This window comes from Rosa chinensis, chromosome 2 (assembly GCF_002994745.2).
Source record: "Rosa chinensis cultivar Old Blush chromosome 2, RchiOBHm-V2, whole genome shotgun sequence".
NCBI lineage: Eukaryota > Viridiplantae > Streptophyta > Magnoliopsida > Rosales > Rosaceae > Rosa > Rosa chinensis.
The window spans coordinates 44,185,987-44,212,943 of NC_037089.1; the positions used below are offsets into that span (position 1 = coordinate 44,185,987).

The window sequence follows — 26,957 nt, forward strand, 5'->3', positions numbered from 1 at the left end:
AACAAATTTCGATGAAGGAAACAACCACATGTGCAATAATTCTCACCATTAATCAACAAAACAAGGAGAAGGGGAGGGAAAATGTTCATACAAAACCACTAGGCAAGATCTCAACTTAAATTTGGTTCAAACTACACACGTACATTGCTGCTACCTAACATAACATGCTATGAGAAATCATTCATGTATGCAAGTTACATTCCCCAATATCAGTTGATTCAAATTAGAGTACAACTCCAAAGCACACCATCAAGAAGAATGACAAAACTGTATAAAAACCGGCCTGCTTGGTCATGACTGATGCTTGGCCAAATACCTGTGCGACTATCGTCTTCGCATTCCACGACCACGTCCACGAAAAGCAGCTCCTCCACGCCCTCTACCTCCCATGGCACCAGCAGCAGCATCTCCCTGGGCACTCTCAGACTGCATTCAAGTAACGATAGGCATTAAACAGCTGATTGTTCTATATATACAAGATATAAAGTTAACATTTATGTTATTTGTAAGTATCAAATTGATTAGCCGGTATCTCGATGTCTCAATACAGCAGAAGTTCAAGAATCCTGAGTCCGTTCTCAATTCTAACTGGAAAAAAATGAATCTGTTTTCTCCTTCAGACCAAATGCAGAGGGATATATAACATGATGACCACAGATGACCAAGCTACTTTCAATGAAATATGAAAGTAAATAGAACCCACATACCTTTGGATTTTTCACCGTCTCGTCAACACTTAAAACAAGGCAAGCAGCCTCAGTAGCAGCATTTATAGCATTGATCTACAGTAAAAGACATGTTTATTTCACGTGCCAAATGACATTGCTAAGAAAGGGGGAAAAAGGAAAAAAAAAAAACACAAGGACAATCTATGATAACAAGCATATACCTTTACAACTGCTGGCTCCCAGACAAAGTTAGCATACGAATCAGCAATTCCTCCGGTGTTAATGTCAACTCCATAAGGTGCACCCCCACCTACAAGAAATTTATATTTAGAATCTTTTAGCAAACAATTATCAAATGCCTGATGTAAATGCAAAAGACCAACAACTCCATATAATAGTCCAATACATATTAAATCCTCCTTTTTAGTACAAAGAGTCTAATCTATAACAAATTGCATAAATAAATGATAATATTTGCTATCCAGAGAAAATAATTATTTAAACAAATAGAAAATTTTAAACAAAATGAGAGCTCACCTGTCGAGTGTTTCTGTCTTAGTTTGTTTAGCATATCAGTCGCGTCAAATCCCGCATTGTCACATAGTTGTCGTGGGATAACCTGCAACATAGGTGGAGAACAGCTAAGTAACACCACTTATCACCATTCAATTATTAGTATCACAGCATAACACTCTCATTCATGGTATTTCTTATTCATTATTCAGCATAAGCAGAAAAAACTTAGCACTCTTACCTTGAAAGACAATGCATATAAAACTAGCTATAGATCTACTGCTATTTCTCATTCTTGATGTTGAATGAGGTCCAAAGTTAACCCCACAAAAAAAAAATATAATAATAATAATAATAATAAATAAAGAAAAGAGAAGGAAGTGAGAGGTGCATGAGAACTGATGAGATATTACAACACATCAATTCAGTCCCAGGCAGTTTGTCAAATATTAAACCATCAGTTTGAGAAGAACTATTTCTGGCCATTTATTAGTGCAAAGGTCTGGTTGATTACCCAAAGCTAGGGCCCAAAACAGAGGCACTAAGTTAGGATTAAGAAAAATCATTTTGAGGAAATGTCATATTGTTGACCTAATGACCAAGAAACTATGATCACCCACACTTAGATTTAACATTCGAGGGTTAGAGATTAAACTAACATATTCCTGTATCTTAATCTCAACCATTGATAATAACTCTAAGGGTACCCACACTTAGATTTAACATTCGAGGGTTAGAGATTAAACTAACATATTCCTGTATCTTAATCTCAACCATTGATAATAACTCTAAGGGTAGGTAGCCATAAATTCCTGGTTCAGCAGGTGAACCCTGCCCAATCATTCTTCTTCTTTTTTTTCTGAAAAATCATTATGCTAAACCAAATCATTAACATGATGTAGGCTTTAAGAAAATTTAATAATCCCCAAGAAGTACTTAAGACCATCTGTAGTGCGGTTCTTGGAATACAGTTTGAAGAGGAAAAGAAGAGCCTTTAAAGAATATAATACATCTCCATGTAATGGATTAACCAGCAAATACAGTTGCCATTTCGAATCAAGATTATCCACCCGCCCTGAATGTACTACTATCTAAACTAGGAACTCATCTAGATAAAAACAAATCAAGTTTAACAAGCACCCTGATACTTCTACAAGTTAGATAACCTCATCTCCTTGTTTTTATCCAGGCAAACTGGAATTTGATGGCTACCCAAGCTTTACCATCCCATGATCCCAAAAACAAAAAACAAAAAAGTTGCATATCCGATGTCCCATGACTCCTACATACATGCAATTAAAGTTGCACTACAATAATAACTAGCTATGTTTACAATCATGAAGAACAGCCATTCTAACAAAAAGGCCCAAAAATGCATACCTCCAGAGCTTTTGCGTATGAGTTGATGAAAAACTGAGACCTCCCAGCAATTTCACGCGCTTTGTCCCTCAAGTAACGGCTGATCTCCATCTGCCACCAAACACAACATAACAATCAACAAGGCAAACATCTCAGATAAACTTTGCAGATCTTACTATGAGTCAGAGACACATACATCTATAGCACCACCACCAGGAACCACAGTTGAATTCTTTAAAGCCCTTCTAACAATCATGATCGCATCATGCAAACTACGCTCAGCTTCCTCAATGAACTAAAATAAGAATCCAAGAGCAAGTCAGAGAAATCAGCATTGAAAAGGAAAAAGAAAAGAAGCAAACTTAAAAAGGAAACAGAGCTCAACAAATGGCATACCTGATCAGCTCCACCGCGAAGAACAATTGTGGCAGTCCTACCAGATGGGCATCCACTAAAGATATTAAACCTCTCATTTCCAACTTGCTTTTCTTCAAAACATTCGCATGTTCCAAGGACCTATAAATTAGAAGAAAAAACAAGTGAGTGTCAACTAAGAACAAAAGAAATAACTCCCAACTAAAAGGAAACACTTGGATAGTAATCTAAGGACAGATAAATGACGCAATTGTACATAAAACTATAGTGTGACAATACATGACATAGCAACCTCATCAATAACATCATTGATGGATGTCTGCACAGTGCCACCAGTGGCAGCAGCTACCCTTTGCAGATCTTCTTCAGCTACACGGCCAGCACAGAATATATCTCGATCTGCAAAATACTGTTCAACCAAATAAATTGCATCAGATTATTTGTTGATAAAACTCTTCTTTACTGTCATTATGAAGATACTATTTACTTCGCACTGAAAAACGCTGAAGATATCGCAAATTTCCACTTAACTTCCACATTGATGGAGAATATACACAAGCATATTGTGAAAATAGGACCATGATAAATATTTATTTAAATTTCCTACGAGATCAGGAAGAGTTGCGCAGCCGATGAGATAGATGATATAAAATAATGAGTTTTATATAAAATCACCCCAACTGAAGGGAAAAATTCTCCATTTCTTCTCTACAAGGTAAACAAGGTCAAGCTTGTTGCCCTAGGGTCAAAGGACTAATCCAGAGGGAAGATGAAGGGGGAGAAAGGAGGCATCACCTGTGTTGCTAGATCACCAATAGCCAACCGTGAAAGAACAACTTTGGCCCCACTCTGCACACACTTATCCAGCTTGTCATAAATAATATTCCATTCAGCATCAACAATGGACTGATACTGCGATGGGTCTGACAATCTGCAAGGGAATGAAAACAAATACAAAAATTGATTAAAGGCATTAAGTAACACATTTCAAAAGGAGCAACATGATGCTTCCTACCTTATCTCAGCATTTTCTTTCTCGGATTTAAGCTCCAGTTCAATATTTAGTATTAGTATCTTGGGATTAAGAAACTTTTTTGGTTGCTGTTCAAAACCGGCATAAGAGAATGTCTTTTTAAAGGCAACGCCATTTACTAGAAAGGAATCACGCATGTTACCACCAGAAACCTGTAGAAGTAGAATCAATTCCACCATTAATTCATTCAGAATAAGCTTACACTGCCTATTTCCATATAAGCTAGGCCTAAGAGTTTACCTTCTTTATTCCAATCATGTTAAGACGATCCTCATCACCTATCGCAATGACAGCATCGACAACCATTTTAGCAAAGAACTCCTTTTCTCCGCCAATGAGCTTTGAGGAGAGTGTTGTAGCAGCACAGTTAGCTAGTAGCTCCTTCTTCTCTTCGAGGCTTTTCCCCTCAATGCTGGAAGCAAGTTGCTTGATTCTCTCAATCGCCTGTAAATTCCAAAATGCAGAAAGATCAGACCAAGCATCATCTCAAAACATACATAGGGAAATCAATTCTGCCTAAAAAGTACCAAATAGCTAGCGGTTCGATAACTCCTGATCAAATTCTGCGGGTGCACTCCATCCTCTACGAAAGGCTTGGCCTCCTTCAAGAACTCGCCTGCAAGCAGAACAACCGTAGTTGTTCCATCACCGACCTAGACCAAAAAGGAAGAAACATTCTCCAATCCATTAATTCGCAAAACGAAATCTGAGAGAGGCGAAAAGTGAAGAAGAAGAAGAAGAATACCTCAGAGTCCTGAGACTTGGCGATGTCGACGAGGATCTTGGCGGCGGGGTGAACGATGTCGAGCAACTTCATGATGGTGGCGCCGTCGTTGGAGATGGTGACATTGCCCTTGTCGTCGTGAATGAGCTTGTCCATGCCTCTGGGGCCGAGCGTGGTCCTGACGACGTCGGCGACCGCCGTGCAGGCGTTGATGTTGCTCACCAGCTGCGCCTTCCCCTGAGAGGTGTCCGTCCCCTCCTTCAGAAGTATGATCTGCGGTTGCTGTTCCATTTCATTTTCACAAACACCACCGCCACAACAACCAGAGTTAGATTACAGTGACGACGGCTAATACCAGTGAATGTGAGAGAGAGAGAGAGAGAGAGAGAGAGAGAGAGAGAGCGTACCATCATACTCGCCATTGTTACCGATGTGGAAGCACAAGAGAGTCTTAGAGAGAGGGAGAGGGGACTAGGGTTTAGTGAGGCTCTTTTTCTAGTGTTTTTGATTTTTCAAAGAGGAGCTCCCTCTCTTACGACATGTCGTTTTGGGTGAAGTTGACGACATGTCGTTTTTTCGTGGTGGTGTCTTCTACATACTACTGATCTGAAATATATACCTGTCTGTACCTTTGTTCTTTCTGCTTCATCCTGCTATACTTAGGCCTGGCCTTTCTTTTGTTCATATTACACACTTACACCTATGGTGCCCCCCTGTGATGGACCGAACTTTCGATGCGTAGATACACCCTCATGCTTCACAAGCTAGCGCAATTCACATGGCTTTTTTTGCACGAGTTCTTTGATAATGTGTCAAATTAAACATTGAGATGCTCGCAGTCATCCCTCGTGTGACATCAATGGTTCACTGCCTAATATATTCAATACATACACAACTACACAAGGCTTTTTAGTGATCTAAGTTTTCGGAAGGCCAAAACTTTTTAAGCCCTTTTTCTGGATCAGGTGTTATTTTCACTAGCAAAGCTGCAACCTGCTAGGATCATGCATTGTTATCTCCCTAATACTACAACTGTGCGCCACAGTTTTCAGTCCACTTTTCAGATATGATAGCATTCTTGATTTCGCAAATTGTTTTGATTCTCTCTCTCTTTCTATGGCTTAATTTTATCCTTTATCCGGTACTTCTCTACTTGCATTAAATTTGTCTAGGTGAGTTCAGAAACTAGAATGATTCTGTCACAAGCAAATATATCTCTCCGACACATTCAACTTAATCGTCAATGCATGCCTCTGCATCTGCAATTTGAAATATTGATCCAGGTGATCAAGCCTTTAAATAAGAAGAGAAAGTATGACAATGAGGATTGTTGGTCCATCCTATAGCTGAAGTGGTACCAATTGCCGGAAGAAGGACATATCAGTGATTTTTATTTCCCTATAGCTGAAGTGAACCAATCACTAAAACCAAGCTAGTATCAACTTCTTCTCAGTTCTCATTGAATCTCTGCATTAGTGATTTGTGATGCATGGCAGGTTATTTATGACAACTGAAACTTGATTCTGTTCGAAACATCTTTGGAATCTCTGATTTTGGAAATGCAGTTCAAAGAGTTTAATCTTGAAATCGATAATATTGCTCAACAGAATTTGGGACATCTGGGGATATTTCTACTAGTGAAAGAGCTATTTCATCAAGAATACCTCAAAATGGCTAGAAGGAGTAATAGGTTTTAGAAATAGCTTTCATCTTATAATCCAACATCTAAGTGAGACAACATTCACTCTCATCCTAGACTAAACTGATTAGCCTGTGGTGCTCGATAAAATTTCTTAATGTACTTCAGGAAAAGCAGCAATAATGCTACCTCTATTCCATTGTGTATAGTCGGAACTTTCCCTAGGCATGAAACCTCTTGTCTGAAATGGTGATTATACAAATTATCTATAGTGTGACAGTTCTACTTGCTAGTCTCTGCCCCATCTTCTACCGTCAGGCATCATTAATGGATTGCACTCTCTCTACTGCTACCTGTACCCTCTTGAGTAACTTCGACTATGGAAAGATTGTTATTCATGAAATTTTTTAATGGAAATATGAAAGAATCATGAGCTCACTGGTTTTGCAGTTTGAGAATGTGCACCTGTTTCCATAAAATTTCTCTTTATTGCAATAATTTTTTTTTTTCACAAGTTTCTGAACATTGCCATTTCATTAATGTTTCTTTCTATTTGCAAAAGTACGTTCTACAAAGTAAAACCAGTCCACAATGCTAGGCCTCAAATTTCACATAAAAATGTCATTTTTATATTATCTGCCTTTTGAAATGTTACTTCCCCTTTAATTTTGTTTTATTTTTATTTTTTAAACTTTAACTTATTGCGTACAAGGCATCAATATGTGCATACAAGCCTCATTCAGCTGTAATGCCTTAAATTTTCATTTTGTTTAAAGTGTGATCATGAATTCATACTTTCACTGCAGGAAGAAATCATGTTTTTTTCGTTGACTAAATACAAACAACAAGAAGGCTAAATAGAAGCCCCTCTCATACAACCAATTCCAGAAATATCCAAGTAGAAAGCATTCCTAGCCTGATGAGGTATTTTCTGAAACCAAGCTGCTGTATTGATAGTATGTCCCAAGTGAGCAATAGTGTCTGCCAAGAAATTGGCCTCCCTCCATACATGATTGAAAGTAATGTCTTCAAAAAATCGAGCCACATTCTTGATATCAGCCACAAGGGTTCTAATCCTCCATGGTACAATAGATTTTCCGCTGATGCTATCAATGAGGATCTTAGAATCACCTTCCATTTGTACCTTCTTCTAAGCATGCAGAGCTGCTGCTTGAAGACCAGCTCTTAGACCATTAGCTTCAGCAATTAAAACATCAGCAAACCCTATATGTTTGGTTGAAACAGTGATTGGTCTTCCTGATGCATCTCTAATGACAAAGGCTGCAGAGTCAGAAGCAGAATCTTGCAAAACTGAACCATCAAAATAAAGTTTAATATAAAAGGATGGAGGAGGTTTCCATCTTATAATTCTTGAAGTATTTTTTTCTTTTAGGAGGAGCAGAAGTTTCAATAACAAAAGAGTAACTTAGTCATGATAGTATTAGATAGATAAAAGATTTGAGCAGGACTCAATAGCTGATTTCTGAAAATATAAGAATTTCTAGCATACCAAATGTTATAACATAAGATCAATATGGAATTTAAACCTGTAAATTTATCCTTCTTTAGATTTGTTCTAATGAAATTAATCCATCCAATAAAAGAAGAACGTCATTGTAAAGGTTGGGACTGTAAAGGAAGATAAGACCAAACCTATTTAGTGTAGGAACAATGAAGAAACAGGTGATCAATGCTTTCTGGATGAAATTGACAGAAAGGACAGGATCTATCAATTGTAGCATTAGTGTAAATATTATCTCTTGTTTTAAGTCTCTGTCTTATAAGCTGCCAACTAAAAACTTGTAACTTTTAGAGGAATTTAAGTTTCGACAAGGTATTCAATAAGGTAGACTCCGTAGACTGAGAATGATTAGGAATTTAAGTTTCCACGCGGTATTCAGTAAGGTAGATTGAGAATGATTAGGAATATTAGTATACTGAAGATCTGATGCAGACTTGAAAGTAAACTTACCATTACCATTTGGTCCCCAGACAAATTCATCTTGATCAGGAGAAAAAGGTAAAGGAACAGCTATGATTTTCTTAACAATATCATCTGGTAAAAAATTTCTTAACTTAGGTTCATTCCATTGAAAATCAGAAATGTAATCCTTAATTAATTCAGAAGTATTAATATGGTTTCTTTGATCTGGATGAATGAAATTAATGAGAGGAAAACGATATATCCAATTATAGAGACAAAAATTAATATTGAAACCATCACCAACTATCCATCTTATACCTTGTAGCAAAATACCTCTGGTATTCAAGATCCCTTTCCTAGCCACTGAAGCATTAGAAGTTTTCTTAGCTGAAAAGAAAGAATCCTTTCTCAATTATTTAGCCTTGATTAATTTAACCCACCAATTCTCTAGTTCAGTAAGAATCTCAGGAAGAAATCATTGCAGCTAATGTACCTATATATTGATTCTTTCTTTCTAGAACATATTAAAAGTAAAAGCGAAATCCAAAGTCAAACATGCTAAATTTCAACAAGTGGTAGCAAACTTGTAGTTGTTTCCAAGACTTTTTCAAATTTCTATCTCAACACAGAACCTGAATGCAAATCTAAGGACGTCCCCCAGTATCACTTCATCATTTTGACAAAGAACGGTGATTTTGAAGAAATTAATGAAACAAGTTCTAATTTTTTGGAGGATAGTCACTGAGGGACTGAATCACTCAGCATCAGGGTTGTTGGGTCAAGTTTGTATACATATGCTCGGAATCTTCCTTATTGCTTAACCAACTAAAATTGAGAGTTTTATATAGAATACTTGATACTCACCCTATCAACTAGCCTAGGATAATCTATCTAGGACAGCTTTGTTGATCATGTATCTGGAATCCTACTTGTACATTTTATTGACACTTGGATATATGACACCTAAACTTCAATAATAGGTTGCTCTCTTCTACCTTATCTTTAGTCTTTAATAAACATATAGTAATTAAACCCATGTTCCACGAGGAGTACGGAATTTCCGTCTCACAAGCAAGCTTATATATACATGTTTGTATTTCTATAGAGAAAACGATACTCTAAAACTAATAATATTGAATCAGGGTGCTGGTCACCATGCAATATTAATTGTTGGAAAATATTCTGACATCACATGGCTGGACCCTGAAACTACTCTCTGATCATGATTTAAGCGAAACGTCTGTGCACAAGAAATCCTTGTTTGATAACATTAGGTTTATTTATTTATTCAATTGTATAATTGTGTCATTTTGCTACAATTTTATATATCTGGTTGATTATTTAGAATTATGTTATTGCAAATGGTCAAATGCACAAGGTCGCTAGCTTTAAGCCTGAGAAACGTGAACCCTTATTTCAACTACTACAGAAATATGTATATATAGATGTAAGGAGGTAGCACAAGCGAAGCTGTACAAGCTCCCCAAGCCAAAATATGGCAAAGAAAATTGCGTTATTCCTTTATTTCCTATCCATCATGCTAGTTAATCTAACCAGCTTTGGCCAAAGTCGTTCTATTGCTACAAGTGACTTCAATTTAGTGTCTGATGGAGTAAACCACGCTACTGGGGATAAACCCAATTTTCTTTGGTTAAAGCATAGCTTGTTTGCATCCGATAGCTGTGATGAGACATATGGGTTCTTGCCATGCACCAACACAGTCCTTGGTAATATCTTCCTCATTATCGTCTATGGTTACTTGATGTTCCTTTCAGCCAAGTTATTGTCAGCTGGAAGTGAGATTCTGCTGCAAATTTTAGGACCTGGTATCATAGGGGGTCTCTTCTTGCCTCTGTTGAGTGCTGTACCTGATGCCACCATTATCCTTGGTAAGCTAGCTTAGCTTTACAAAGATACCATAATACTCCTCAATGTATAAGTTAGGCTTTTGTCAATCGAACATGAAATTGTTTACCGGATCACTGTTAACATCATTTCCTTATCAGCTGGTTGAAGATGATCTCCATCCATGAGTTTAGCATGGTACTAAGTGCAAATGTAGAACAAGTCCTCGAAGTGTTTGAAATTTTGACATTTTTATATTCATGTGTGAAAGTGTGAAACTATAGTTTCTAGTAGCCATGATTTTCTAAATGCATACGTGACATGTGCTTGTAATTTGTGGAGTTGGTATGAGCTTATGTCAACTAATGACTTTATTAACTTAACGAATTAGTTGATGAATTATAATTAATTTCACATGCATAGACAATTCATTTTTCTTATATTGGACTACTTCTCATCCACCCAAATTTAGTTCCACAATACTCGAGTCTTGACTGAAAGTAACTTATGTAGTAATGTTGGTTTTCTTAATCAGAGGCAGCACAATCTTGTGCTACATGATCTGCTAATATTTCAACCAATTTGGCTATGTTAAGTTCTTTTTCAAGAATTTAACCATGAATTTAACACAGCTAGTAATGGTGTATGAACAGCATCAGGACTTTCTGGGGACACGGCAACGGCACAAAGTCAGGTCTCCGTTGGAATGGGCTTGCTAGCTGGATCCAATGTAATGCTTCTCACAATCCTATGGGGGACCTGTCTTCTAGTTGGCAAATGTGACCTTGAAAATTCAGTTGCAGTTGATGAAAAAGATACAAAGCGTTTTAGCTTAACTGGTACTTGCCTGTACTTTTTTCCGCTTAATCTGTGTAATTCAATGTTTATAGATGTTAAATTTAGTTATTTAATCAAAACTGATATGCCATTTGTATTCTATCAGTATGAAGTGAGGAGGATTCCAGAAACCAATAAGACCAATTAGTCGTAAAGAATCTTTACTAATGCCACTATTTGAATGTAGTTTTCATCTCGAGTTGTTTCATGTTCAGTCAATTTGATTCTGTTGATTGTTGAATATTCAGTGCCACACTTACTATAACATTAAATCTTGCTGAAAGGAATATATTGTAGGCAGCAAAGCTTAGTCTTTGATCATGAATGCCAACTTTTGTTAATATTTATGTTGAGTAACGAAATACATTGTTTCGTTTAATCTTGATCAGGATCTGGATCTGGAGTGAGCACAGATATTTGGACAAGCTATGCTGCATGGATCATGGTTATCTCCATTATTCCTTTTGTAATAGTCCAACTACCTCAAGTTTTCACTGCGACTTTGGATAGTAGCTTGCCAATTCTAAGTTCACTCATTGTTGCAATCTGTTTTGTGATCGCTTATAGCATCTATCAGGTACCTGCAGCTTTTAGATTTAGAAAAGTCTTTATCTAACTTGTAGCTTTTTGAGAATGAATATCCTTCGGTTACCAAATGCAATGTTTGTCCGATTATCGTATCATCTCAGCATCTTCCCCTCAATCATGCCCAAATTCATAGACCTCACTTAGTAATACTGATGCAGATTTTTCAGCCTTGGATTCAGAAGAGAAGACTTGCATATGCAAAGCATAAGCATGTGATGTCAGAGATTCTAAAACAGTTGAAAACAAACGCGCTTGGAAAATTGCTTACAGATGATGGTGATCCTAACAAAGTTGTTATAGAGAAGTTAGTCTTCATTGAAACTCAGACTCCTTTTCACCTCAATAGACTAGACATTTGGGATTTCAGTAGAAAATCAAATAATCAATATATTTGCCTTACCATGAAAAATAAATAAATAAATAAAGGAGCTTCCTAGTAGGATGGTAGGCTTTTAAGTACTCTTTTGAGCCTTCCTTAGTAGCATGTTAATTTTGTTTTAGTGGTAAGGTACATTTTCTGTTGCTTTTACTCAGACTTCCTTAGTTCTTGCTTTGAATAATTTGAAAACTGGATTAAGTTGAAGGATCTGCAGAATTTATTGATGGCGAAATTACAGCTCGTCTAATATCCTACACTAAGTATGTTATTCTTTGATTCCTTACTAAATATTAATTTTGAAGCAAGAAACATGTAGGATGAACTCTGTTGATCCAATGACAGGTTATTCAGGACACTTGATCAGAACTCGGATGGTTATTTGAACACCACAGACTTAAGATCTTTGATAATAGGAATCCAATTTGATGATGACGTAGATATAAATATCGATGAAGCCATTTCTCAAGTGATGAGAGACTTTGACACAACTCGTGATTCGAAGATTGATGTTGATGAATTCTTCAAAGGAATTTCAAGGTGGCTTAACAAGGCTAAGCGTGCTGCAATGATGGACCGTGGAAAGGCTCCGCTATCAATGAAACTGTTAGATGATTTTGATAAGGTATGTTCCTAGTCCTTTGATTCAATTTCCTGGTGTCTACATATTAACCATAGTACAATGATGACATACTATGCAGCAAACAAAGGAAGAACAAGATCGGTATGGGGATCAGATTGATGAGATTGTGGAGGATGTTAAAAATGCAAACTGGCATGCCTCAAAAGCAGTACTGATGTTGCTTCTGGGAACCATTGTTGCTGCTGTGGTTGCTGATCCCCTTGTTGATGCTGTTGACAACTTCTCAACAGCTACAAGTATTCCTACATTCTTCGTATCATTTGTTATTCTGCCTTTTGTTAGCTCCAGTGAGATTGTGTCCACTCTAATTTTTGTCAGCCGGAAGAAGCAGAGAACAGCATCATTGGCCTACTCTGCGGTTCGTTAATCTACGTCACATGTGTGTTTGAAGTATCAATTATATGAAGCGGTAGGTCTAATCAATGTGTACTTTGTGATGCAGATATATGGATCAGTAACAATGAGTAACATCCTCTCCCTGGCAGTGTTCTTGGCTCTTGTATACATTCGAAATCTGACATGGAGCTTCTCGTCTGAAGTTCTTGTCATTATAATTGTCTGCATTCTAATGGGAGTGGTTGCTGGTTTCCGCACCACCTTCCCTGTTTGGATGTCTTTTGGGGCTGTAGCGCTCTATCCACTTTCTCTGTTGCTGGTTTACATTCTTGAATATGTTTTTGGGTGGTCATAGACCTCAGTTTTATGCTGCTTTTCATTGATTCGATTGACGGATAAATTTGAACTGCGCTTGCATCTTTGCAGCAATTATTCAATGAAATTATCTGGCTTGTTATATTGGTAATTTTAGAAAGTGAGATGGTTCAGACTTCAGACGAGTCCTTGCTCATTCGAAGTGCACTCAGTAATCGTGGTCCGTTATTATACCAAGAGCCGTTTTGAATTGTACATTAATGTTTAGTATCACTATGCACTCATCCAATAGTTGAACTTAAAAGTCATTGGCGACCAGTAAGTACTCACTGTAGACAGTCCCTCTTCAAAGTGAAAACACAATTCGTTTTCAAGAGTACTGAACTAAACCGATCATCGCAAGTGAGAAACTTGAGAAGTCACTAAAACCTGTTTCCACAGATTACGCCTCTGAAATTCTATGGAGGCACCGTTTTATAGCCGCAAAATATTGTCACATGCAGGATCTTATTGCCAGCAATTTTATTCTCACGTCAAAGTTCAAACAGTAGTAGCACTTAAAAAGGCACGAGTATGAGATAGATATGATTCAATAGCTTCATGGATAAGGTTAGAGGCCATAACTAAAAGCACTCTCAGCCAGATGGATTCCTGGAACGATATAACGACCAATGAATCACTGGCTACAAGAGAACAGAGTTGCAGAACATAAACTCCAGCATCCATGGAGCATTAGCATATACATATCTAATTTCACACAAAATGACGGCCTTAGCTATACCATCATTTAACAAAAGCTCCAAAAGTTAAGTTACTATATGACATCTAGTATTAACCCTACTACCAGTTAAGTTGGGAGTGTGAAACAAGATACTTCAAAGCGTCAGCCTTTCCTTCCAACCATCCATTCTTTCAAGAATCCACAGAACTGTGCACACTCCCAACCTGCGTCAAGCAACAATCACATTATGAGTAACTGAATTATTAACCCAATTACATGGATCAACTCCAGTAGGTAGGTAAGTAGAATTCATTTCACATCAAACAATATCTCTTGTGAGGTGCAAAAAAAGAGTAATCCGGTACTTAGATTGCATGCAGGGAAGCATGCACAGACAACTGGGTCTCATATGCCAATACAACAGGATATATAAAAAGCAGGTGCCACACTGAGATCCTGAGAAAGTGGAGGTGACTGCAAGAAAATTCGATGCCAGATAGGGGATTCAGCAGCAAAGGCCAACAGTACTTACTAAGTCATTAGTTCATAACTGGTAATTATGTAATACTTACAAATAAACAAGAAAATGGGTATCAGTCTCATCTCATATAACGACACAAATCAACTTATAATTAACACTGCAATAGAGCAAAGTTGACCGTTTAACTTGCTAATAAAAGCTGTATCTGCTTTACGTATGAATGTAAAACAATAAATGACTCACCCAGCATCTCCTGACTGTGTATGCTAGAATAGATAAGACCAAATCACTGACTGCATAATATAAACTAAAGATATTTCATAGTTCATTAGCAAATATAATGCTTCTAATCTCATGCAAAGTGATGCCCAACAAGGAAGCAAACATCTAGCTAACATTAGAATTTAGAAGCATATCCCGATACGGAGAAGGATCCTAATATTAAGCTACTATATGACCTCTACTGTTAAGCCTACTACCACTTAATTAGAAGTAGCCAACCCATACACTGCATCCGCATCCATCAAACCAGCTTTGATGCATAGTTTGCATTTTGCAGGACCCTCCATCAGAAAAAATCACACAGGAAAGTTTCGTCTGTTTAGATTAACCCTCCTCATCAGAGTTTCCACAAAATCTTCTCACACAGTTCCAACAGCAAATCACTGACATTTAACAGGAACTTCTTGCGCCTTGCAAGAGAACTACTTGACTAGACAAGTAAAGTAAAGGGAGACACTGCACAGAGCAATACAGTTGTATATGAAAAAGCAAAACTCACACAATCAAATCCATAAACTATTTCAGGGATAAGATTTTCCCTCTATACTCAGGGGGCTGCTTGTCAAGATACTAAGCGATTTAACCCTAGGGTTTCAAGAGCACAAAATGTCACTCAGGATATGGTAAATGTGGTGGCAAGTTCCAGATAATTGTTCGAGAGATTTTGATCCCAAATAGGATTCAACAAAACCTATGCATTAAGGGTCATGGGCCAGGCGTTCATCCAAATTACTAGCTCAATTATCAACACTAGTCATGAGTTATACTTGGCAATCAAGTAATATTTGTTAATAAAGTATCAACCTCAATTTACAACAGATATCAAATTGGAATTGACACTGCATCAGAGCATGAAGGCAAAGTTACATTGTCTAACATACTTATAAGAGCTGTATCTGCTGTACACAATGAAAATATATAGGTGACTCACCGAGCATCTCATGATTCATTTGGAGATTCTTGTGTTTCTGGAAGCCTCTGTTTTAAAAGGCCTTCCTTGAGAAGTTTCACTTCCTTCTCAACATCCATCAACCTGCTACTAGCTAATTCAACACTCTTTTGGTGTGCTTCATATTCACTACTCCACCCAGCTTCAAAGTCCTTAATCATCGTTTCAATCGCCAGTCTATTTATCCTCTCTTCTTCTTCTTGCTTTATGCGTAGCTTTTCCAGTTCTGTGGTGCTTAAAACAAGGCCCCCGGATCCCGGAACATCCCTGTAGAGTGGCTCAACAGCCTGTGGACAATGTGCTCTATGTTCAGCAAATGCCTTTTGTGTTGCCTTTAAAGCTTTCCTGTAGCCGTCCAAGAGATTTTTCATCAAGTGGACCTCATGCTCAAACCTAAACTTCTCTGTTTGAAACTTTTGCTGGTCTTCAAACCTGGCCTTATGCAAGTGCTCAATCATCTCATCCCTTCTCTGCAACTCTTGCATAAAATACTGCTGGTTATTTGCAGCTTGTTGGCACTCCTGTTCTTTTGCTGTATACATCATCCTAGCTTTTCCCATCCACTGCTGCATATCCTCCACTCTCCCCAACCACTGCTGTATTTGATCCATACCTGTCTCAAAGTCACCAGACATTTTACTATCCCAAGAGCCTTCTGTCCTCAACCTCTTATTACCATTGAGACCATGATGAGAATTATCATTCTCATGGTTAATCTCTCTCTTGGGACCATTACCATAAATGGAAGAACTTCCGGGAAGCATTAGGTCCCTTGGAGAAGGAAATTCTATGCCAAAATGATCACGCAGTGGCATACCATCCATACCCTGAGTAAGATTTCCTGAAGGAAACCCCTCTAAAGAAAAACCTTTAGGCAAAAGGTGGAAACCACCCTCCTGATCATCATCCTCCTCTTCCTCTTCTTCTATTTCATCATCTTCTTGTTCTTCTTCACCTACTCCTTCTCCCAACTCCATATTTTTATTTCTCTCATCCCCACAACCAAGATCCTTAATACCACCGAGATTACACCGCTGCAAACAAGGCTCACCTAGATTGTCCTTCCCAGCCAAAACCCATTGGGCAGGCTCTGCCTCCTTAAATTCTTCAAAATCCATCACATCCTCATCCTCAACCTCAACCTCAACCCGCTCTGTTTCACCACAAACTTTCTCAACATTTTCTTCTCCAACGTCAACTTTCTCCGCATTTCCTTGCTGAGAATCAACTTTCTCTACATTTTCTTGCTCAGCCTCAACTTCCTCCACCTTCTCTTGCCCAACATCATCTTTCTCCACATTCTCTTTCCCAACATCAACTTTCTCCGCATCTTCTCGCTCATCATCAACATTCTCCGCATCTTCTCGCTCAACATCAACTTTCTCCAAGTTTTCGTGCTCAACCTCAACTTTGGTCACATTTTCTTGCCCGAGACACAACTTAATATCATTCTCCTCCAATCTGCCTCCCTGAACATCATCCATTTTCACATCCCCACCACCATCCTCTTCCTCTTCTTCCTCATCATCATCCTTCAAATCAATCTCCACTTTCGACTCTTGCTTCACCGAAAACAAATCCTCCTTCTGCGACTTGATCAAATGCTGCAAATGCGACGCATAGTAACAATTCTCCAACTGCGTGGCCTTACCTAGCTCCTCATTCACCATGTACCAAACCAAACCAGCCCAGTCCACCTTCCCAAACTGACCTTCTTTGATTGCTTTGGTATAACCCAACACCTCGCCGGGCATCATCCACATATCCCCGTGCAAAAGCATCCAATTCGAAACCAAATCCTCCAGAAAAGCTATCGACTCCTCCGACGCCGGCGGCTGCTCCTCGCCGGCATCTTCCACGGCGCTCTTCTTGGACTTGAGCATCACCGGAAGCTTCAATGCGCGTCCCAGATCGGACCGGTTAACCAGAATCCTAAGCTCGTTGACGTAGCTACACCGCTGCTGGGAGTTGAAGTTGACGATCAATTGGGCGAGGAGATCAGCCCTAATGCTCCGATCGAACTTGATGTGGACGAAGTCCCACAAGCCCAGCCGCTTCAGGAGCTCCTCGTGGCTGTCGAAGTCTAGGGTTTTGGCGGGGACGAAGGGGATTGGCTTTAGGGTTTGGCGCAGAATCTCCAGCTTCTTCTGAGAGGCTTTCGGATTCCTGCCCGTCTTCTTGCGCTTCTTGCGAGCGAAGGTTATGGCGGTCCGGCTCCGGGGAGATCGGACGGGGAAGGCGTCGGGGTTGTCTTGGTTTGAGTCGGGTTGAGGCTTCATTTGTGGTTGTGGAGGGGGTTGTAGGGTGAGTGTTTCAAATTGGGAATTAGGGTTCTGTGGCTCCTCCTCTCCTTCGACTTGGGTCATACTCTGTCAGGGTTTCGCTTTGGAGGAATTGATTCGCTGCTGGTTTTCAGTGTCTTCTTTCTCAAAATGGGGCTTGCTGGTTGCTAGTTGCTACTGTCCGGGACTGACAATTGTGAGTCGCTGACCCACTCCACCACTAGTATATAAACAAATATTGTTCTCCACCTCGGTCAAAATATTGTAAAGGAAGTTCACCCATTGGGTCATCAGGTCACCTATTATTTATTATTTTTTAGTGTTAATTTCACTCTCTGGGTCACGAGCACAATGTTTTCGTGTCTTGGGTCACAGGTACAGTGTATTTCGTGACCTAGAGAATAAAAATATACACTAAAAAGCAGTGAATAGTGAATAGTAAGTGACCTGGTGACCCGACTTGAACTTGCTCTATTAAATGAAATGCTGAGAGTCTTCCCGTTTTAGCAAAGGACGGATATATTGTAGAAATGATATTGTAAATTGTTCGCCCAATTCTCAATATGTTCATAACTAGACGTGATCTAAAAAAAAAAACAAAAGAGAGAGAGAGAAGAATACAAGAGAATCCAATTAGGGCCTTAAGCTTCACGAATCACAAACTCAGCATTACCATACACATAAAACGCACTAAAAGCACCATCGATCAATACTAACATTCATTCTTACAAAATTAACAACATATTTTTCTTGTCAAATGGAAAATTTATTGCATATTCAAGCAAAACCTCCCTAAACCCTAAACCCTATTCAAGTGCCTTCCAATTTAACTTTGTACTACTAATAATCAATGTTCCCTTGCTTATAAGCAAATACTAATAATCAATATTCCCTTGCTTTCTAATTTCTCATGCAGCAAATGCAATTAAAGGCAAGTTTATAAGGAAACAACTATAATTAACTATTAATAAAGGACTACACATCACACACTTGAAAATGATTTCTTTTACTCCTCATCAAACACGTGGAGCCTACCATCACTTCGTGTGGCATTGTCCTTGTAGGCACCCACTAAATCAAGCCTTCGAACAATAGTGAAAGCAATAATCGTCTATGAAATCGCTCGGGCAGTTGGGACCAACACCCATACAAAGACTATTCATCAAATGCATTAATAATTTTGTCTAAAATGATCAATAGGTAGCATATTTCATGAAAGGGATATCTTCACAAATGGTGTATAAATTTTAGGCATTTCTATATTTTGGTATACCAATTTTCATAACTATCAAAATGGTGTATTAAGTTTGCTTCAATCTTTCATTTTGGGGTACGCCGTTAAATTTTCCGTTATCTTTGCAAAAAAAAAAAAAAAATTCCGTTATCTTTCCTTTAGCTTTGTCAGTTTTTTTTTTTTTTGTAAAAATAACGGAAAATTTAACGGCGTACACCAAAATGAAAGATTGGAACAAACTTGATACACAATTCTGATAGTTATGAAAGTTTGTACACCAAAGTATAGAAATGTCTAAAGTTCATACACCATTTGTGATGTTTTCCCTTCATGAAATACCTATTGGTGCATATGCTCTTAGGAACTTTTTTTTTTTTTGAAAGTATAAGGGATAAATGAATCTGGCCCAATTTGAATTTGTTATAATTTTAGGCTTTGAATTTAATACATGTGCATAAGATATATTTGTCCCTCACGGTTTCTTAGCTGAGGGGATTGTAAATGGATATATAATGTTAATATTAAATTCTTGCATGAATCTGTAAGAAAGAAATGACTGTCACACCCCATTTAACTTTGTACTAATGGAGAGGCATGTTTGATCCACCTTCAACCAATAAAATATTTCACGCATAAACAAAGTAGTTTGAGCTAAATTAAGAGATATCTTATTACAAGATCTATATATATGCGAATCTCAACTTGTAAACTTCAAAACTTTGCACTTAACTTCAAATTTCACCAACTAGCTCGGGTAAACCTTCATCATAGCAATCATCTCCCAATTCATTTTAAAGACTAGAAGTTAATGAACCAAGAAAAGCACTAGTGCAACTAATTGACATTTACGTGTTTGTAGGTCAAGACCAACTTGGTAGCTCAACATAACATACCACTTCCAATCTTTGGACCAAATATAGTTTAGGATTGCCTAACCAATACAGATAGAATGAATTGCCAAAAAAAAAACCCGAGATGGTAACTGATGAAAAGACATCACGTAAGTAAAGTATTCACACCACATAGCACAATGCCGCGTGTTTGGAGCATAAATGTAACATAATATCATTTTAAAAAATAATAATAACTTGCTTAAGTGACGTTTTATTACTCATTAGCCGTACATGTCTATTAGTAGATATATATAGCCTGACCAAACACTTGCTCGCACTCTAATGCATAATCCTAACCACATACCAAAGATCTTGTTAGCCTCATGGCTAAGTGAGTGATATCAAATGAAGATCGAGGACATTCCAGCTCTAATATTTGTAATTTGAAAGTCTTTTCGCATTTTTTTTTAAATGAAGGATATATTTAACATATTTTGAGCACCGAGTAGTTTATACGAAACAAAAACACTTCATCCTGTAGGCAATCTATTCTACTTGATTCAAGATGCCGATCACGTAATTGTGGTACGCTGAGATGAAGTATTTCTATAAATGCTCATACAATAATTTTCTCTTGCATAGACCAAATAAAACCAAACTAAGCAACTAGATTCTTCTTCCTATTAGGGAAGGAACTCTCAACAACTAAAAAAACTAGTAGACCTTCTGAACCCAAGAAAACTAAGCCTAAAATTAACTTCAAGGCTCCATGCCCAATTCGAGGCCCAAGAAGCCCATTTGGGATAAACCCTAGCTGCAAATCTGGTAGCCACCGAGACAACATCACCTCCATCAGATATGCCAACTTCAGCCACTATCCGACCAACCCTGACCAACTCGTAAGCCCCCCCCCCCAGGGTTGCCACCGCTGTTGTCGAAGTCACCTAAAATTGGGAGCTCTATAAGCTACCTCAATCATAGATCCCCGCAGTTACAATGCCTATCACGAGCATCCACCGTAACAAACTATGCGTCGTAAGTAGCCACAGTACCTACCTCTCATTCTCCTTAGATATGAGCCGCAAAATTCTCAAGATGTCGCCGCTAACAGCAACCTAGGTCATCATTACCACGTCCTGCAGTAAACCTTCTCCAAACGCCATCTGATATAGGCTCCATGATATGCTCATAAATGTACATCATTTTGTATTGATTTCTTCATGCATGTTTTCTTAGCTAGTTTCCATCTATTTGAGTCATTTACTTTTATTTTATGTTTTGTAGGTGTTATGGAGCAAAGTACAAGAAGTTATGACCGATTTAATACAGTAAGGTCAGACAATTCAAGAATCTGACACTTTGACGGAAATCCATGATTTGAGGCCCGAATTCCTTTTAGAAGTCCAACGAGTATCAACTGTTATTAGAGATATATGACATATTTTTAATGGGTGAAAATTATTAGGAATCTTAGAGGAGAAGCTATTTGAATCTTAAAAGCAAAAGAAGTGCAAATCTCCTAACCTAAACAATAACAAAGGGACGTCAGCTCAAGACGTACGTCTACGACACAAGAGGAGAAAGAACGACATCCTTTCTGCCATCATCTAGCCGTCATCTCTTCCTCTACCTTTCTTCTAGTTTTTGTTTTCTTCATGACTATCTATGTCTAGCTAAATACTTTTGTAGCTAGGGGCAATTTCAAAGCCCCAAACATGTTTAATTCATATTGATGACAATTCAATTTTTGGTTTTCTATATTATCAATTGAGTGTTTGTTTCACTGTGTCTACAAGATGAATCTTTACCTATTTGTTTAGGTGCATGATATGAGCATTTTAATGCGGTATTTTAATAGTTAATTCCTCACATTTTGCTTAGTTAATTCCTTAACGAATCGATTTTTAACTCAATTTCTATTTTTTAGGTACATTGGAGTAGATGATGATGAAATGAGCTGTTTGGCCCTAAAATGAGCATTTTGGCCTGAGAAAGCGAGCTAGACAAGAAATGAGGAGTGGCAGACTAACCATCAGAACTTCAAATGAGTTGAAACTTTCCAGATCCATTCTAGACACCCAAAGGATCATTTCTTATGAAGAGTGCCAGAGAAAAATATGAGTGGAAGGCCTTCAAACAATCAGCCCAATTCTCTACAGAAGCAAAACCGGAAAACTGGACCTGTAAGAGGTCCAGCAGCATTTCCGGCCCAACCACATGGATTAAAGCTCTGAAAATTTGTCAGGATGATCTACACTCATAGTGGAACATTTCATATGAAGAAGTCGAAGGCATATAATGAAGTCTTGTTGGAGAAATAATTGAAGGAATAAAGGGAAAGAAACTGACCTGAAAACAGCTCAACACCACATATTCATGTTTCCCACCCACATGAAGAAAGCTAGATGCTTTTCTCTTTTTCCTTGGATATATTTTTTCTACAATCTCTTTAATAGATCATCATCACTTCCATGTTGCTGCACCTTCATGCTTTGCTTTCATTTCATCATTTCTCTTTCTTTTCCATATTTTACAAATCACTTTCATACTCCACTTTCATTATTTTTCTTCCACTCATCATTTCACTCTTCTTTTTCTTCCCTATATAAACACCTTCTCCTCTCATTCTAAAACATTCCTTCATCCATTTCATCTCCTTGTCTCACCATTTCCTCTCCATTTTCCTTAGTTTTCATTTTCCCACCAATTCCTTCATCCATTCCATCTCCTTGTCTCTCCATTTCCTCTCCATATTTCTTTTCCATTCTCTAGTTTTCTTGTTCTTCATTTTCAAGCCAAGAGAAAGAGAAGCCATGCAATACATCAATTTCCCAACCGCCATCCACCCTTGTGTCGTCCCTAGAAGATTGCTTGCTTTCAAGGATCTTCAAGTTCTTCGTCTCAAGGCTTTATCATTCATCTTTCAAGGTGTATTATATCCTTTCTCTTGTTTTCTTTGTTTGATTTTGTAAAACTATGAATTCTAGTTAACAAATAATGTTAAGGGCAAAGTTTAAAGCCCGTTTATATGTTTTGAGATAAAGTTGTGATTTCTATATGTTGATTTTTATGTTGCTTATGTGGGTTTGTTTAATTAAATTTGCATGATAGAAAACTTTTGTATTTTAATCTTATGTGGTTGCAAACACTTAGGGTTTTGATATAATTGGTGCTAGGTTTAAGAACATGAAATCGACTTTTCGTTTTGTGTAAACTTGAATCAAAGTAGTAAAGGTTTTGTGCAAAGACCGAATTTAATTAAAGAGGATTGCAATTAGGTGGACTTTTCCATACTAAGTTGTACACTTGAGTTGATAGCCTTTCTCTATGTCTAATGCGTTGAACATGTCATGATTGACTAGCTTTCTAGGGCTTGATTGCATGTTTGATAGGATTAATCTAGGTGCTTTCGCTTAGGTTAATTAGCATTGAAAAGTAAAATATGGGAATTCATTTGCTTTCGAATGTTTCACATGATCAACTCTTCTCTCATGACATTTAAAATCAACTATATGAATTGTAATTGGATTTCTTGCATATGGATGTGGTTTTGATCCACCCTTGTATATATGTTTTTACGTTTTCTTTATTTTATTTATTTTAATTTTAATTTTAAGAATCCTAATCCCCCCCTTATTTGTGTTTACTTGTATATATTTATTCTTTATTTTATTTTTGTAAATAATACTTTATTATTTTAATTCTTTATTTGTTTATACAATTGTATATATTTATATTCTTTATTTTATTTTTGTAAATAATACTTTTCTTTATTTGTTTCACAATGACAGGTGTACCCTCAATCCCCGGAATAGAACGATCCCTATTTGCTTATACTACTAACGATATTTCAGGGTTAAATTATGCGCTTCCCAAAAGCGCACCAATTTTTGGCGCCGTTGCCGGGGATTGAAAAATCATTTGCTAAATTGTATCATTTATTGTATATATTTGTTGTATATAAATTGTTTGAAACTTAGTTTAAATTAACTAGGATATTATTTATATTATTGAACACGAATTTTAATTGTAGGTTGTAAATTGAGAGGAATAGGTGAAGTCTCTTTTGTTAATATTGGCCTAAACCCCTTACTGGTACCTAGCTCAGGTCCCTTAAGGTTGAGGGCGGCCTTTATTAACACTTGTTGAACTGTCTTCACACTTATGACCTTTCTCATCTTAGTAAGAAAGCCTATGTGGAATGGTGTCTAGGAAGGGGACAACGTTCATGACGGGTTTTTGAATCCAGAAGTGCTTGCAAATGGGCATAAACCACAATGTGGGAGTAGCTCATGCCAAAATGGATTTTTCCTCTCGTGTTCGCCCTCCCCCACCTGGCCATTTCAGTAAGGTTGCCCAAAAGATTTGAAAGGGAGTTTGTGTCTAGGCGACTATACTTGGGCCGCACGTCCACTTGATTTACCGCTTGGAATTTGATTCGATATCAATAATGTTTATAATAAAAGAAATACTTGTGAATACTCTATACGTGTAAATTATTTTGTTGTTTCACACTTTAAACTTGTAAAAATACTTTTCACGTTTTATACTCACTTGTGTACTTAACTTGTGTCTTATGTACAATATACTTGTTAATTTTACTTGTAGTTTGTAATTAATAGTTATACTTGTTTTTATTTTGTATTTCTTTGTTAATTATAGTTACTAACTTTATTTAATGTAGGTACTGTCTGGCTGAAAGACGTAAAATACAAGCGCTACTTGGGAGGCAACCCAATTCAGAATATAATCAGATTTGCTTTCTCTTTCCCTATTTCTTTTTATTTTTCATTTTTTCTCTATTGTTTTTATTTTAGAATTTGTTTTCGTAAATGTCTTCTATCTATGCTTACTTATTTCATTGCATGCTTTTAATTGATTACATTGAGGATAATGCAATATTTAAGTGTGGGGGAAGAGATTTATATTTTTGTCTTTCATTTTGAGTCCTATATATATATTTGTCTTTTATTTTGAGTCCTTTATATAAAAAATATAAAAAATATAAAAAAATAAAAAAAAAAATTTTTTGCATTCATTCAGTCTTATTAAATTCAGCTATTTACAAAAAAAATTAAAAAAAAATTAAAAAAAAAATATATATATATTATAATAATAATAATAATAATACTAAGCCATGTCTGCATCTCTGTAGGAGTTGAGACTGAGCTCAAGGGAAATGTGAGAGCCACCGCCATAACCGCCACCTCCCTCGGAAGTAGTCTTCATGTTGCCCAAGATGTCCTCACCATGCATGGGGAATAGTGGAAGGGTTTCAATCTCCTGGTGATATTCTCCTCGTTGTTCCATGATCGATCCATCAGCACCATAGCCGACACGTGACCCAAAGTTTAGATCAATGGATCTGTCAGTGGATCTGTCATTACTAGTAGAACCAAAATTGAGATCGAGAGATCCACCAACCGGAACGTTCCGAAATTCCTTCAACTTCTGCCTCTCACGAGCCTTGAGGTTCTGGAACCAAAAGAAGACGTTTTTGTCCTCGATCTGCCCATACTGTTTCAGATGAAGGCAGATCTCTTGAATCTGCTCTGGAGTTGGGTACTTAAAACCCTTATCATAGTAAAGGCCCTTGAGGATTCTTAGTTGAGGCGGTGTGGGAGCCCACCGGTTATTAGTCCCGGCTGCTTGGTTGTTTCCTCCCTCCTCGGTTGGTTGATGGGCTTGTAATTCCATTTGTTGCTGGGTTTGTAACTCCATTAGTTGCAGAGTTCGTGGTTCCATGTTGATGAAGAAAGAATTTGAGTTTCGAAAGAAAGGCTGAAGGGTTGAGAGAGAAAGGCTGGAACTCGGAAGAATTTTCTTTTGGAGTGAACAGTCGCTCAGAATGCACCTATTTATAGAACGAGTGAGCAGATCTCCACCATTGGATCGACGATCTCTGAAATTAAATCTACGCGTTGGATTAAAGTCACCCGAAAACACGGAAAAGCTGTTGACGCGTGGAGGACACGAGGAGCTGTGACAGATAAACTATAGCCGAAAGCATGCCATAAATCCAGGAAAAGAAAGGACACGTGGGGGAACCAAACGAATCTCGAGGAGCTGTGACAGACAAGCTACAGCCGAAAGCAGGTCTAATTGCCATAAATCCAGGAAAAGAAAGGAATATTTACGCGTGGGGGAGTTTTTCATGTGCATACGTGTTTCTTGGGCCGTGAACTGTCATAACTCTTCTCCTTCCCGGAGAAGCTTTGTTAAAACCGTGTGCCTGTTGAGATTTCTACCCTATTTTGTGCTTTACATATACATCTTTTTTTTGTCTCCTCCAGATTTTACTAAGGTTTGTCTAAGCGTGCAGTTTCAAATTTCTTCTACTTCCTCATGGCTCGAACCAAGGTTACTCCTCGCAGGGGCGTCAATCAACACCGTATTCTCTCTTTGGAGGAAGAAGGTCGTCAAGCGGCCACTAGAGCTGGGCTTACTCGTCCATGGGACCATCGTCCTATCCGTGAGCGTACCCGCAGTCCCCCTCCTCTGCCTCGTCGCTCTCCCAGACTGCATCCCGGAGAGTCTTCTTCCTCACCAGCTGCTCGTGCTCCTCGGCCTGTGGCCACCCTGGAAAGCTTGTCGGATTCGATTGATGATTTGCGTTCCTCTCTCCGCGATGGTATTATGGTGACAGATTGGAGAGTCAATTGCATGATCGATTACATCTCTGAGATGAACTGCTCTTTGATCCGCTGTCACACTGCAATAAACAAGCTTGCTCAGGAAGTCAATAACTTGCAGAGTTATCCTCCTGGGTTTCCTCGCAAGGACGCTACTGCATCACAACATGAGGACCCGCCTCCGAAGGCTGAAACCAGCAAGAGGGCTGCCACTCGCCCGCATACCGCTCCTCCAAAGGAGTAAATGAAGGTACAAGTCTAGGCTGAAAGACTTTAAACATTAAGCGCTGCATGGGAGGCAACCCATTTCAACTGTAGCTGTGGAGGAGACATCAAACGCAGATTTGCTTTCTTGAACTCTTCCTTTT

The 26,957-nt window shown here is 38.0% G+C and overlaps 3 protein-coding genes across 5 annotated transcripts; 1 reads left to right on the forward strand and 2 right to left on the reverse strand.

Annotated features, from left to right (window-relative positions):
- Window positions 1-12: 12 nt before the first annotated feature.
- LOC112190359 (T-complex protein 1 subunit eta) lies at window positions 13-5,217 on the reverse strand. Its single transcript, XM_024329795.2, has 14 exons — window positions 5,080-5,217; window positions 4,694-4,954; window positions 4,476-4,601; window positions 4,189-4,392; window positions 3,931-4,100; window positions 3,711-3,846; window positions 3,208-3,324; window positions 2,937-3,056; window positions 2,737-2,835; window positions 2,562-2,651; window positions 1,206-1,287; window positions 890-978; window positions 708-782; window positions 13-426 (listed from the first exon to the last, which is right to left on the reverse strand). The coding sequence occupies exons 1-14, from the start codon at window positions 5,092-5,094 to the stop codon at window positions 325-327; spliced, it is 1,686 nt and encodes a 561-aa protein (XP_024185563.1). The 5' UTR covers window positions 5,095-5,217; the 3' UTR covers window positions 13-324.
- Window positions 5,218-9,664: 4,447 nt separating this feature from the next.
- Window positions 9,665-13,326, forward strand: LOC112188964 (sodium/calcium exchanger NCL). Of its 2 annotated transcripts, none has more exons than XM_024328203.2 (7): window positions 9,665-10,124; window positions 10,734-10,919; window positions 11,313-11,494; window positions 11,664-11,809; window positions 12,227-12,506; window positions 12,583-12,882; window positions 12,967-13,326. In XM_024328203.2, the coding sequence occupies exons 1-7, from the start codon at window positions 9,731-9,733 to the stop codon at window positions 13,213-13,215; spliced, it is 1,737 nt and encodes a 578-aa protein (XP_024183971.1). In that variant the 5' UTR covers window positions 9,665-9,730; the 3' UTR covers window positions 13,216-13,326. The 2 variants fall into 2 exon arrangements, with proteins under 2 accessions (XP_024183971.1, XP_040369909.1); XM_040513975.1 differs by having other exon boundaries at window positions 9,667-10,124; window positions 11,307-11,494.
- A 413-nt stretch (window positions 13,327-13,739) lies between these two features.
- On the reverse strand, window positions 13,740-18,086 carry LOC112186562. 2 transcript variants are annotated; one of them, XM_024325016.2, is made up of 2 exons: window positions 15,591-18,085; window positions 13,740-14,120 (listed from the first exon to the last, which is right to left on the reverse strand). In XM_024325016.2, the coding sequence occupies exon 1, from the start codon at window positions 17,972-17,974 to the stop codon at window positions 15,599-15,601; it is 2,376 nt and encodes a 791-aa protein (XP_024180784.1). In that variant the 5' UTR covers window positions 17,975-18,085; the 3' UTR covers window positions 13,740-14,120; window positions 15,591-15,598. The 2 variants fall into 2 exon arrangements, with proteins under 2 accessions (XP_024180784.1, XP_024180787.1); XM_024325019.2 differs by lacking the exon at window positions 13,740-14,120 and adding an exon at window positions 14,145-15,426 and having other exon boundaries at window positions 15,591-18,086.
- Between the last annotated feature and the right edge of the window lie 8,871 nt (window positions 18,087-26,957).